The sequence below is a fragment of the Pseudopodoces humilis genome, chromosome 7 (genome assembly GCF_049639895.1).
Source record: "Pseudopodoces humilis isolate 2021_Gansu_Grassland_sample_001 chromosome 7, ASM4963989v1, whole genome shotgun sequence".
In the NCBI taxonomy this organism is placed as follows: Eukaryota; Metazoa; Chordata; class Aves; order Passeriformes; family Paridae; genus Pseudopodoces; species Pseudopodoces humilis.
The window spans coordinates 55,871,653-55,884,988 of NC_142206.1; the positions used below are offsets into that span (position 1 = coordinate 55,871,653).

General features: G+C 40.8%; 1 protein-coding gene across 1 annotated transcript in view; it reads right to left on the reverse strand.

Moving 5' to 3' along the window:
* Positions 1-798: 798 nt before the first annotated feature.
* The window catches only part of BRF1 (BRF1 general transcription factor IIIB subunit), a 172,230-nt gene continuing 159,692 nt past the window's right edge, over positions 799-13,336 (reverse strand). The window contains exons 16-18 of the mRNA XM_005520067.3: positions 9,815-9,866; positions 6,635-6,803; positions 799-4,470 (exon numbers count right to left, since the gene is read on the reverse strand). Coding sequence (XP_005520124.1) covers positions 4,433-4,470; positions 6,635-6,803; positions 9,815-9,866 — 259 coding nt within the window. The 3' untranslated portion in view covers positions 799-4,432. The remainder of the gene's footprint in view (positions 4,471-6,634; positions 6,804-9,814; positions 9,867-13,336) is intronic.

Here is a 13,336-nt window from a genome sequence, read left to right on the forward strand (position 1 = left end):
AAAAATTACAGGACAAAGCCAAGAGCTGTACAGCTTGGGAAGAGCAGAAAATATGAGGCCAAGGCAGTCAGTACTTTTAAACAGCTCAGATGTTACCAGGGAGAGGGCATCCGTGATGGACATTGCTGGAGAAGTTCCCAACTCCCAATGGAGATGGCTGGAACAGCTGAAGAGAAATTCAGATAAAAACATCCCAATGTCAATGAGAGCAGAAGTGTGCCTTGATTCCACTATGGGAACGAAGTGAAATGCTGGAATGACACATACTGCCTTATCAAATCTACTGTTGATCATCCTTTCATGGGCTAAAACTTTGCAGGAGACACTCCTGAGGATCCAGTGGTACCCCTTTTTCCAGCAAAAACTAAAAGGAGCAAACACACCCATCTGTACAAAGGGCAGATGTGGATTTTTGTCTCCAAACCGTGGCAGCCAGATGTTGATAAAATAACATGATTTTTAACTCAGCACACACCTTATTTATCAAGATACAACTTTCAGAAACAAGCACTGGAACAGTTCCACTAAATACACACACACCATATATTGTTCCTACAGTCAGTTAATTATACAACCTAGTGGAAAAGCCTCGTTAATGTTATGCACTTTACAGAAAGTATCTCTATCTATCAGTGGAACAGTATCTTGTAAAAAACACTTGCCTGATTAGCTGTGTCTTCCCTTTTAGAGACAAAAGAAAGCTCTGAATGATAAATTTTGGCCACGACCAACAATCACGCAGCAATCAAAACCGAACACTTTTTAAGAACAAAGACAAAAATCAGAAATTATCAGGAGAGCATCACAGTAACAAATGGGCTATGTAAAGGTTTTATGTTTTATTTACAGCAAATATATTACAGTAAAAAAGGTTAACATGACTCGTGGTTGTGGAAGGATGGTACGTATGCTTACATCAAAAGGGTTTCATTTCCTTGGCACTAACTGAACCAAATACGAGGATTCAACACAAAAATAAGAAACAGAACATTTATTAGGCGAACTCTAACTGTACACATCTGCAACTGGGGTTTCAATGCAATCCAAAGAACACAAACAAGTCATCAGGATGGCAAGGACTTTTTCAGCGAACATGCTTAACCCTCAAGACAAGGCTGTCTGGCACCATTTAAAAGTTGCTGTACTGAACACACTGATTTTAAAGAAATGTCATAGATGATTAAGACTGAAAATGCACTCAGCACAGTGAAGAAGCCCATTATTTTCTGTATTTCTTTTTTTACTGCCACAATACCAGAGTGTTAAAAGGCTGCATGGCAGACAGGCTGGATGCAACAGCTGGAGGGTTTTGCCTGTCAAGCAAAGTGACTTGCAGCAAGAGATGTGCTTTCTGCAACAAACCCAATGATACACAGCTTGTGTGGCTTCAAGGAAGATGATCTAAGAACAACAAATGTTGAAGCCTTATAAGCTCTTTACATCATAATCAGAATCCTGAGAAAAGCAGGATCCTAATTACTCCAAGTGAATTCGGGCTTACTTATACACAACAAAATTGTCCAGATACATCAACAGTAGTAAACAGAGTTAATGCAGTGTTAATCTTTTTACATTTTAATGACTAGCTATAAAAACAGAAACTAGCATGTTCAAATCTGTTTACATTTCCTGAGCTTAGTTAAATGAAGAAGGAATGAACATTATAAAAATCCCAGTAAGTCACCAATAAATTAAAAATGTACATAACCACTATAGCTTAAGAAGCTCAGAGTGAAGTCTGCCTATCCAGTACCCTTTCTTTAGGAGTCCTGTACAGAAACCATGCCATTAACTTCACCAGCAATACTGAGATGCTATGGAATTGTAGGTCTTTTTATTGTTTCTTGCTCTTCCAGCAGATTGCCTGATGGCCTTTCCTAATCAAATCGTATGAGAGCATTCAAAAACTGCAACCCTCTACTTGCAGTGCACAAAACAATGTTCTCAGCAACACAATGTACTACTGAAATCCAAATTTCCTAGCTGCAGTTATTTGGGTGGGCTCTCAGTTCCCACCCACATCACTGCCCTGGCAGCAGGTTTGGTATCCTTTGGGGGAACAAACCAGGAGACTGGAGGAAAGACCCTCGGCAATATTCATCTTAGCAGTTTCTTTAAGAGCCAACATCTTGCATTTGAGAAAAGCACTCGACCTACATGAGTCATAGACATGTTTATTTATGCATGTTTATTTCCTGCATAGAGAATACTGTGTACCTTGGAATAAAACCCAAGCCTTGAGAATATACTGAGAGTGTATTTGTAGCAGTGCTATGGAAGATTAATTCAAACCCAAACAATCAAACTCAACAGTCTCAAAGACTTGCAGAGCACAAACTTTGATAAAACAATCCACTTTTTAAAAAACTGTCTGCTATAGCATACTTTTATTTTATAGATAAAAGAGAGGTAGAAAGGTTTATCTCCTCAGTATCAGTTTCTGTGCAGTATTTATAAAGTATCAGAAAAAAAATCTATAGCTTTTTGGTGAAAATGCCAGCTTTTCTCCTAAGAATTATAAGGAATCTCTTCTTTCCACTTAAGTGCTGCAAACTAAGTAATTTGAATTTGGTTCAGAAGAGCTATTCTTTCTAGTAGCCTTACCACACCAATTTTGTTACCAAGTTCTGCTTGTAAGAAGTCATTACAGAAATACTCTTAATGCTCAAAAATTCCTCACAGATACAACCCACCAAACCATATTTAACAGCCAAATAGTATCAAGTCTGCTCCTAAAAAAAGCACTCACTCCTGATTGACTTGCATGATCCATCTTATGCAAGCTACCAAGAGGAAAAGAGAATGGAAGTATGGAACGCTGTGTGGCCCTTCCCCTCTTTGGTGATGACCTCAGATGTGAGCAGCATCATCACCCTGTCTGGCAGAGCATCCTGAAGCAGCTTCTCTTCCTGCCAAAATGCATTCTCTGGAGCAGGAGGATGGATGGTGCTTTAGTAACAAGTGCTCCACAAAAAAGGTAAGAAGGAAGACCTGACCAGGAGACACAGCTGAACAGAAACCATACTGGTAAGATAAATATCCATCTTTCCCTGGTGTTAAAACAAGCCTGCAGCACTACAGTTTTCATGATTGTCACCAGATAAGGGAGAGAGATGGAAACATCAGCTGCAGACATCAGGAGTGTGATCCAGAGTGCAGCTCATTTCCCACGGAGCCGAGAGCCTCGGGCCCAGCAGTGCCAGGGGAAGGCAGGTCAGAGATCCAGGGTGGGATCTGCCCACAGGGGCTCCACTCCTGACCCCTGCTCTCATGGCACTGCCAGAACTGATCTATCTGTAAGAGAGGACCTGCCTGCTGACATTTCAGGGCACACAGGGCTGGAGCTCCAGCTTTATTCACATAGCAACGACTGTTCAAGGGTGGGATTTGAGCCATGAAAGTCAGGCTGCTGCATGGTGACCTTTAATTTACCCAGTGAATGTTAAGCAAATTACATTAAATTAAATTCAATTCAGTCAAAGCAGATGCTAGCTTATTTATTAAAAAGCTCAGCTTTCTCTTTCTTTCAACTGGTTTTAGAGACCAGCAGCTCCTGGGAGCAGACCTCCACTCTAACTTAGGCAAGAGCAGCCCCACAGACATGGCCAGAGTGACTCTCCCACGGCAACACCAGCCTAAAGAAGACCTGGCTGTCCCTAAGAATGCCCAGCAACAGCACATGAGCACAGCATCTTTGCCTCCTTGCTCCCTACACTTCCTACCCAACCCAGGTTTTCTCCCTCCTTCCACAAAAACTACTCCAGACTCACAGTGGAAGACAATTCTTCACTGCCAACATTGCCTTCTACTGTCAGATATTTTAAGGAATCTATGAATTGATTAATATAAAGAAGTATTTACTCTGCTTCAGAAAACCAGAACTGCTCTGCAAATATATAACTTTTGATAGGGCTAGGTAAGGGAGTTCATATACAGTAACACGGTTGCATTCACAATCCAGTTTGCAAACATTTGTTTCTGTCAGTTGTAGCATGATGAGACAACTAATGCTCCTGTACTCAAACAATCAACAGGCCCTGTCCTTCAGCCTGCTCCCTTTCAGCACTATGCCTAAAAACAGTCACATAAATAAGGGAAGTGCTGCTTTCAGCCACACAAGCATCATGCACAGTCTGTTTTGTCTCTTTTCTTTTGTTCTCTGGAAACATTACTCTCATTAATTTAATTCTCCAACTATGATCCACCAAAATAAAAATAAATTCAAGTAGGAATCCAAACTGGTTATTGCTGGGTTATGGGTCAATGTAAACTGACCAGACCCAATGCCAACCTCGAATTCACTTTACAAAAGTAAGGATTGCTTGATTACATTTGCTGACCATAGACAGCTTCTTTCACTATTCATACAGTTTGAAGACATAAGATTTGCTGAGAACAAGACATAGTCCATGTCCCCTGGAAGTAAATGGAGCTAATAGCCATCATCTTCATCCATATCACAGCCATAATCTGAAACACACAAAGACAAGGGAATATAAAAATGCAAATATTCTGGGCAGACAGAAGACACAAAAGAAGTAGTGCTTCTTTAAGGTTGTTTTCTTGCTATGTAACTACATCATAATTTTTGCCTTAGGCAAGCATTTTAAAAATCATCTATTTTCTTAGGCCTAAATAAGTTCTTGCATGTACTTCCCTCAATGAAATAAAATTATTTTTAAGCATGTATGTGTAAGTATCTCTTCTCACTTGTCACTAGACCCTCATTTAGGAATACTTGGCACATGTATATATTAAATACTTGGTTTAATTTAGAGGCTAAGGTGATCAAGCCTGATTGTCACAAGTGACTTGGCACACAGTGGCTGATAAGCAGCAGCATTACATTTACAAGTAGGCACGTTTTTCACTAGACATAGGCACCAAGGAAAAAGTTGGTTTGTTTATATTATTCCTGGATTTATGAGCTGAAATTGCAAGGGTTCAGAGATAGCTCAGAGTTCCCATCAACATCAAAAGAGTCATGGAACAAATCCTGACCAATGCATCTAACTCAGACCTTCCTTATCTTCTTACTTCTAGACTTAAAATTCTTGCCCAGATTTTTAACCCAGTTTTGTTTTCTTAAACAATGCTGAGTGCAAAGACTGTGTGCTGTGTGTCAGAAGGCAAGTCTGTATGTTTCTGATTCTCTTCTGTGTGCTTCTAAATGCACTGACACAGATACTTTCTGTTGTGTAGATGAACTTATAGATAATTATTACACATGAGCACTGAGGAAAGTTAAACTTTATATTCCAAATCCAATACAGGGCAACATCTCACCCAAAGAGACAAGCAAATGCTCAGAAGCAGAATTAAATGTAATCTATAATGATTTGTAGAATGGGTGAAGTTCACCATCTGTAATGCATGTAGTTATTCCAGGCAGACAAGCTTAAAATCCATGGAGAAAGCAGCTAGGAAAGAGTTATTTGTTGTGCTGAGCAGCTCTGCACACCTGCATTTGAATTCTGGGAATACTCCTTTCCTTCTCCTTTTTATTTTTATTTTTTAACTCCAATTTTTCAGCTGTTGTCCAGACCAGACAGGGAGTAGTGGAATGTTCTCAGAATGGTTCAAAATTAGTAACATTTACAAAGAAAAAAACCTCAGTGACCTTTATTCTATTTTTGTGGGGGGTTTATTAATAAACATAGACCCACCCTCCCCCACATGGGTGCCTTTACTTGGGAACGTTATTCTAATAATAAATGCAGGCAACAAACTGTTTTTCCTACAGTTCAGCAATTATTTTCCAGCAGAGGAATCAATTCAAAAGCAACAGACACTTTTGTGAAATGTATACATATTGCCCATGAAAGCTAAATGAGTACTGATGCAAAGTTTTTTGCAGTAAATAGCATTTCAGTAGGAAACTTATTCCCATCTTGAGTCTTTGCAACCCATAATTAGCAGCTCATTTTAAAAATAATTCTGTGTATTTTCAAAGCTTAACTTCTAAAGGGAAGTTTTTAATAAAGGATAAATGTGGATGTGTCCAGCTAGGAAAAACCACAGCGAAGAGGAGACTGCCTTTTCCTGCCAGCAAAGAAATCTAATTAAAGCAGTGGCTTTGCTGGGTAACCCAAAGAAATTAGCACACATCTGTGAACCATACATGCACCACCAATGCCATTCCTGCACTTGGGGAATAACTGCTCCCTCCTAACACCTTCCCCAGAAACAGAGTGGGATGATTTGTTCTGTTTTGAGCTGGTCACACACGTCCCCAGGGCTCATGGACAGCCTGTACATCACTGCAGCCTCCACTGAGGAGGCACAAGGAGTGGGGAGGGTAGGCTCAGGGGGCCTCAGGCACTGCTAATGGAGCTGTTACTGATCCCCAAACTCCTCAGATCCACCTTAATAAACCTAATTCTGGAAAACACCTCACACTTCTGTTTGTTCTTAAGAAGCCCTCTTAGCTTAAAGCTCAAGATGCAAAAGTTTTCCCAGGAGGAGTCTCTAAGGTCAGGTTTCAGACAAGGGTGACTCCAGGTTTCCCACAGGAATGGGCAATGCTGAAAATGCAGCAGGAGCTCCAGGAGAGGGACAAGCAGGGGAACCCTGTGTGTCCCCACCCCTGCAAGAACAAAGCCCATAGCACCAGGAGATGGTAACTCCAACTCACCATTTCCTCCCATTAACTGCAAGGCACTCATGCAGTGATCTTCTTCTTCTTCTACCTCTTCCTCTTCCACCTCTTCATCAGGGTTGTAAGCTACTGGGCCACTCTCCACAAGCACAGCTGCTGGTTTTTCTACATTAGAGGCTTCAGCCTGTGCATTTGGGAAGGTAACCTGCATAAAAGAAGAGAGAAGAGTAGAGCAGCCCTTTCTTTGGTCCAGCATTTGCACAGAACTTCAGCAGCTTCCAAACAATAGGGACAGGAGAGACGGAAACTCATATCCAGTGCTACAGGTTCAACTGTTGTAATGAAAGTCTGAATGAAAGTCAGGCAAAATCACCCAGATTTCACTGAGTCCAGAACCAGGCAACTGAAATATCCAGTAACGGCAACAGCAGAAGAAGGATTCTCTGGCTAGCACAAGGGGAGGAGAAATTTGGGAGCGAAGGCTCCTCAGCAGAGCTCTGTGGGAAAACTTACAAACCTCTCCCACGGTGTGCTCAACTCACATCAGGCCTATTACAAAATAACAACGTTATTGACAATTTAATGATAGCAAAAATGTACCCTTCAAATCAGAAAAAGCCCAACATGTATTAGTTTTGACAGCTCTGGTTGGATTTATTTGGAGGCGCAATGAGCTGTGGAACAAATAGCACTCTGTAGACAGCACTTAATGTGATGGCAGAGCACTCAGTTGATAATGCACACTGGCACCTGTAACATTACCTACGGAATTCATCAGAAAAATGATCTCCAAACACTAATTTGGGAATCAATCATTGATGGGACCTGTTCCGTACGTGTTCCTCCCCAGCTGCTCCAAGGTTAGGCACAGCATGGAGGGAGAGAAAGGGCAACACCACAAGGAAACAGAGGTGAATTTGGAGTAGGTAATATTGTCTTTGGTTCACTAAGAGATCTGGGAACAGGGCAGGAAGCAGCAACACAGACTGTGCCAGCACAGCCCAGGCTCTGGTCTTTCTGATCTTTCTTCTAATTTTCATGGTGTGCTGAGTCTGGAGCTCCACCTCCTTCTCTCATCCAGAGAAGAAACATCACAGGAGCTTTACCTCCATCAGCTCTGTAATAAGGAACTTTCCACACCCACTCTGTACTTGGACTGTTTGGGGTTTGTACACTAGAACCCATGGCGCACAAAACCAGCCAATTAGTATCAATTTGAAGGACCTTAAAGATTAACTATGAATGCTGTGTTGTCATGTGAATAATTCTGAGAAGGGAGTACTGACAGTACCTGTCACGAGTCAGCTGTTAACAGCACCAAGCCATCTTCTCTAGTAAGAAAGACGCAAAAGACTGGGACCACTTCCTTGGAAGGACAGTGGTGAGGTGCTTCTAAAAATGAATGGTCCAGAGAACAAAAAACCCCAAATCCTCCAGCCCGTACCATGAGAAAAGTGCCACAGTGCTCTAGGTTTTAAATTACAGTACACAGCTATGTACTGCTGCATGTTCTCCAATTCCATTGGCAGAGCTCTGATTAAATGCTGCAGTTTATTTTTATTTATCTATTTCTCTATAAATGTATTTACTTGGGATGCAGTAGCTCCCAGAATCCCTGTAACTCCAGGCACTTCAGAGATACACCATAAGAGAAAATCCCTGTACCAGAAAGTTGATAGTCTAATTATTCAAACATCAAAGCTGTTCCTGAACTTGTCATATACCATGACAGTCAACCTAAGGAATCTGCCTGAGTTTTTCAAAGTCACCTCAGGGTTTGCTCCAATAGCTCATTAATAGGGCAAAAGACACCCATTAATTTTAATAGAAAATCAGGTATTTAGATATTCAGATCAGTCAAAGACAGGTTTTCATTATTTTTTAATGCTCAAATTAATCATATTATTTAGAGGAACTTCCCTCCAGTTTATATTTCCTATCACTGCTTTTGCCTTTAGAGTGATCAAATTGAGTCCATCTCGGTATAAGCAGAAGGAGACATAACAGTCTGAGACAAATCAGCATCATAATATACATCAATTTATATGTTTAGAAGTATCCATCTGCTCTGAAAAAGTGGGTGAATATAAAGGAGATACGATTCAGTCATTATTTTTTAAAACTGCACCATGCTAATTAAAATGTGACCTTCTTCTAATTATCACGTCCACTTCCAGACTGCTGTACTTCTAAAAATGTGCAGAGTTTTCTAATGAGCATAGAATAAGAAGTGAAAATGTATTTCCCTAGGCAGGATATCAAACTGTTTCTGAAAATCAATGACTTTTAGTAATTTTAAAAATAAGGCAGTCAAACAACACCTTTAAATAGAACTTCCTGAATTCACTTCCAGATGTCCTGGACTGGAGTTTGGCACTTAGCTTTATGTATGGATGGGCACTTGTCAGAGGTGTTAAACTACCCAAGGGAACTGGTTCACTTTCAGAAGGGTGTCAGTGTCACACATTCATGGACAAGAGCGACAAATACCTTTGGTATCCTGAATTTTTGGATAAGCAGTAGACAATTTGTTGTACACAAAATGCCTGTGAATAGTCTGTACAGTGTGAAAATAACAGTGAAAGAAAGTAGCAATCACTGTTATCTGTTTTCACTATCTGATAGCAATCATGACCCCTCTGAGGTGCACAAAGCCACCCAAGGAGGGCTTCTGGCAGTGGCCAGTTACCAGCACTAACTTTTCTGTGGCACTATTACATTTTCAAACTAAACAAAGCAAAGAGTAAGCCAGGCTGTACAGGGTAAGCTCTTTCCACACTGCTCTCTGACAGAAGCCCAGCCCATCCCTGGGGTCAGCTCTGTCTGCACAAAAGTGAAATTTGCAAAGTCCTTCTTCTCTGTGAGGACAGCCCAAGTGCTAAGAAACAGGCACAAGCTCTGCCCTCTCCTACCCCTCCTGACCATTTATTTGATATGGACCTTTTCAGATGCCTGCATTCTCTATTTTGCTGTCCAATGAGGCATCACAAGACTGTGCTGATGTTCCTAATGGATTAGTAAGAGCAAGCCTGGGTTAGAAAACAGCCAATGTCAGCTTTGCAGCATTCACAGTAACCAACTCCTGGCCTGATCAGACAGACAAGACTGATTTCTTTTACCCTTATCTACCACATGACCAGAGCCAGGCTGAAAACAGCTTGTGGGAATTTCCTAACTCAACCTGTTGCACCAGGAGAAGTGCTGGACTTTTCATACCTCTTCAGTGGCAGCCTTCTTAGCAAACTGGGTTGAAATCAAGGGTCTTAATCTGCAAAGAAAGAAAGAAAAAATGCTGAACATCAGAAAAATTGCACAAGAGTTTGACACAGAGTATTCATTCTCCAAACAGTGAAAGCACTTTGCTAGTGTTATGTTGTGCAATTACTTTTTTAATGATTTAAGATAAAGAGCAGAGAGCCACAAATGCCATGATAATTAACACACACATTCCCTTGGAAGCATCTGTCCCAGATCAAGGTAATAGTAAAAGATGCCAGCACAGTAGCAAAACCTCATCTCAGTCTGCAGCCCCAGCTTCTCCCCACAGTCTTTGAAATAGCTGCATTTGTTACATTTTACAAAAATCAAAAGAAAACTGATTTTTGGAAGAATGCAGACATGGCAAGACTGGGCCACACTCTGATTACCTAGCACTGGTCTGCAACTGCTTCCCTGTATCTGATGAGACATAGAGGATACCAGTAAGATTACGCATGCAGGATACCATAATCATCACAGGCAAGATTTTAACCTCCAGCTACAGAAATCATAAAAAAAACAAAACAACAGGGACCCTGAATACCTTGAATGAGAAATTGAACATAAAATATTTTTTTAAACCCTGCATCAGATGTGAAAGAGAACTGCATATTCGGGAGAAGAGCTGGATCAGTATAACTTTACAGCTAAGTGTTAAATATTATTACTTCTGAAAAGCATTTCATAGTCTGTTGTTTCCTTACTGCCAAGAAGGCTGCTCTCAATCCATCATTTAGTGTTACTTTCTGGTCTCTCCTGCTCATCTAGATGTATCTAGTCACAAAGAGGATGACTTGCTTTCCACAGAAAAACTGCTCAGACAGCTCCTCAAGCATGTCTTTTAACAAAGTCTAGGCAAACAACTTAATGAATACCAATTTATGCCTCCAGAGATACAGTCTTTTATGATAAGCAGTATTTTACCCTCATTTTTCTCTTAGTCATTCCTCCTTGTTAACACACAGAAACTCGTTGTTTTCCTACTTATTTATTTATTTCAAATACTCAGCAGGAGGAAACAAAACCCCAGAGGATGAGCAGGGGAGACTCAGATTATTATCTCTGATGGTGGAGACAATATTAAAATACAAGATATTGGCTAAGCTTCAAAAAGGTTCAAAAACTGGTCATCTCTGAAACGCTTTGCAGGACCCAAAAGGAATTTCAGCAACTCAAGTAATTGAAGGTGCCTCCTCCCAGCAGATCAAAACAAAAAGAAGCTAAGGCAATGTTTCAGGAGCTGTGCTGCTGAAGAATCCAGAACACATTTTTTTGCTACAGATACTTCTTGTCATATTATATAATTACAAAAAAATTTCAGGAAAGAGATTTTCTTGACCTACATAAATATCTATTACTTACAAATCCCGGTTGACTTCTGGGCTCAGAGAGAATAGATTTGAAGGCATGGACACACTCCTCCCTATGTGCTCACCCTTCTATTTCCATTATCTAACCCCAGTTGTACAGTTTTCACCTTTAAACGTTGTCTATTCCAACCCCCCTCAAGGAGCAGGGACACCTTCAACCTTGTCAGGTTGCTCAGAGCCTTGTCCAGCCTGACCCTGAATGTTTCCAGGGACAGGGAATCCACCACCTCTCTGGGCCTGTGCCAGTGCCTCACCAACCTCATAACAAAAAAAATTCTTCCTTAATTCCTGAGATTTGAGAGTATCTACCTACTTTCAATCACTGTTTTCCAAAACATCATCCTGTTTAGATGCTTATAAACATAAAGATGCAGCAAAGCCAAAAGGCTGCATAGCTGAAGGATTCTAATTACCAAACAGGTTGTGTTTCATTGACATGACTGAAAAACACCCAACACTGGTAAGAAATTAAGGAATTTTATTTTAAACCCGTAGTCATGATTATTGCAATTAACACTGTACCAAAGATAGCACCTTTTCCCTCCTGCTACCCAAAGACATCAGACCTCCCTGGAGCACCCAGAAAATATTTCCTCCCCCCAATTAAAATCAAGCTGTTGAGTAAGACTCACAAGGTAATCAGAAACTGCTGACATTTCTTTTAGAGCAAATTATACATGTGCTCACACAGTGAAGAAAACAATCACAGCTACAGGAAGCAGAGAGTAAACATTCCAGTTTCATTTTAATTAAAATGGTCCCCTAATGAAAATAAAAAGATTCACGTTTATGAAAAGCCTATTTGCAAAAACTTTAGTGCAGCATCCAAGAGCCCTTCTATATCATTTCTCAGCAGCAAGGGACTCTCACACCCAAACTGAAATTAAAGCTATATTTCTGTTCCACGAGAGCCGCTCACAACGCGCATGTCTTCGCTTCCTTACTACAAATACAGCACTGCCATCTGATTTGGGCAATACAGTTTCTCTCTCAGCACAGTATAAAATGCATCCAAAAGCAGTGGGGTGGATCCTGCTCCTGCCATGGATGGCTGGCACCTGCTGCAGGCCAGATCCAAGGGGGTCACTCATCACCTGGGTGGAACGGCCCAGCCTGCTGCCCTTCCATACTATCTGCTTCCTAAAACACTAGCCAGGACAGTGGAAAAAGCTAAAAACATTGCAAAGAGAGACAAAAACTTATTTCCCCTCTGAAATAAGGGATTTGATTCAAACTACAGCCATAGAAGTTATAAATATATAACCCCCTTGGCTCTCCTTATGCTTACAGAGAGCCCTACTATTACTACTGTACAAAACAGTTTAAGGTTTTATAGTTGAGGTGTTGTTTTGTTTCTTAAATGCCCCAATGTCCTGACCTCCTTAGACCAGAGCAGCTGCTGCCACCCCAGCCATATGGAGCAATAAATTACTGGCTGCCATGGCTACAGTTACGGGCCCCTTCTGCTGTCTGGCTGCATCTCAGAGGGTGGAAAAAAGTGTCCTCATGGAAAAGCATGACTGCTTTTGAGGCTGGGACAGGTCTGAGTGTTAATGATCAAATAGCACCTTGAAAAAATAAGTAATTGAAGTATCCTATCCAACTTTCACTGGGCATGACTCAGTCTCATCTGTAAAAGGCTACCAAGGGACACACATGCACAAACACTACAGAAGAAAGAGCCCGTCCATCAAAGTCTAGACTGAATTAGAGGTTCACAAGCTCCATAAATAATAACATCCTACACTGAGGTACAATTCCATATATACTGAAGTGACAAAAGCATCCTTTTAAAATGCCATGTTGTGACTGGGAAATAATAGGGGTCTTGGTCTTCCAAAGTCTGTCAGTTGTTGTTCACTATTTATGATGACTTCTGGTTTGGGGAATTTTCTTTATGAACTTTGTAAATTAACACAGTACCTTGTGGGAGGGAATAACAGAACAATAAACTTTCTGAACAGCAGTGTGATCCATAAAAGGGGATAAAAAAGATTTCACACAGCCCCAAGTGTGTTACATCCACACTTCAAACTACTTCAAAAATTATGCAGATCTACTAATGCTCATGTCAGCCAACACACATAACACTGGAAGCAGATTATCTTGA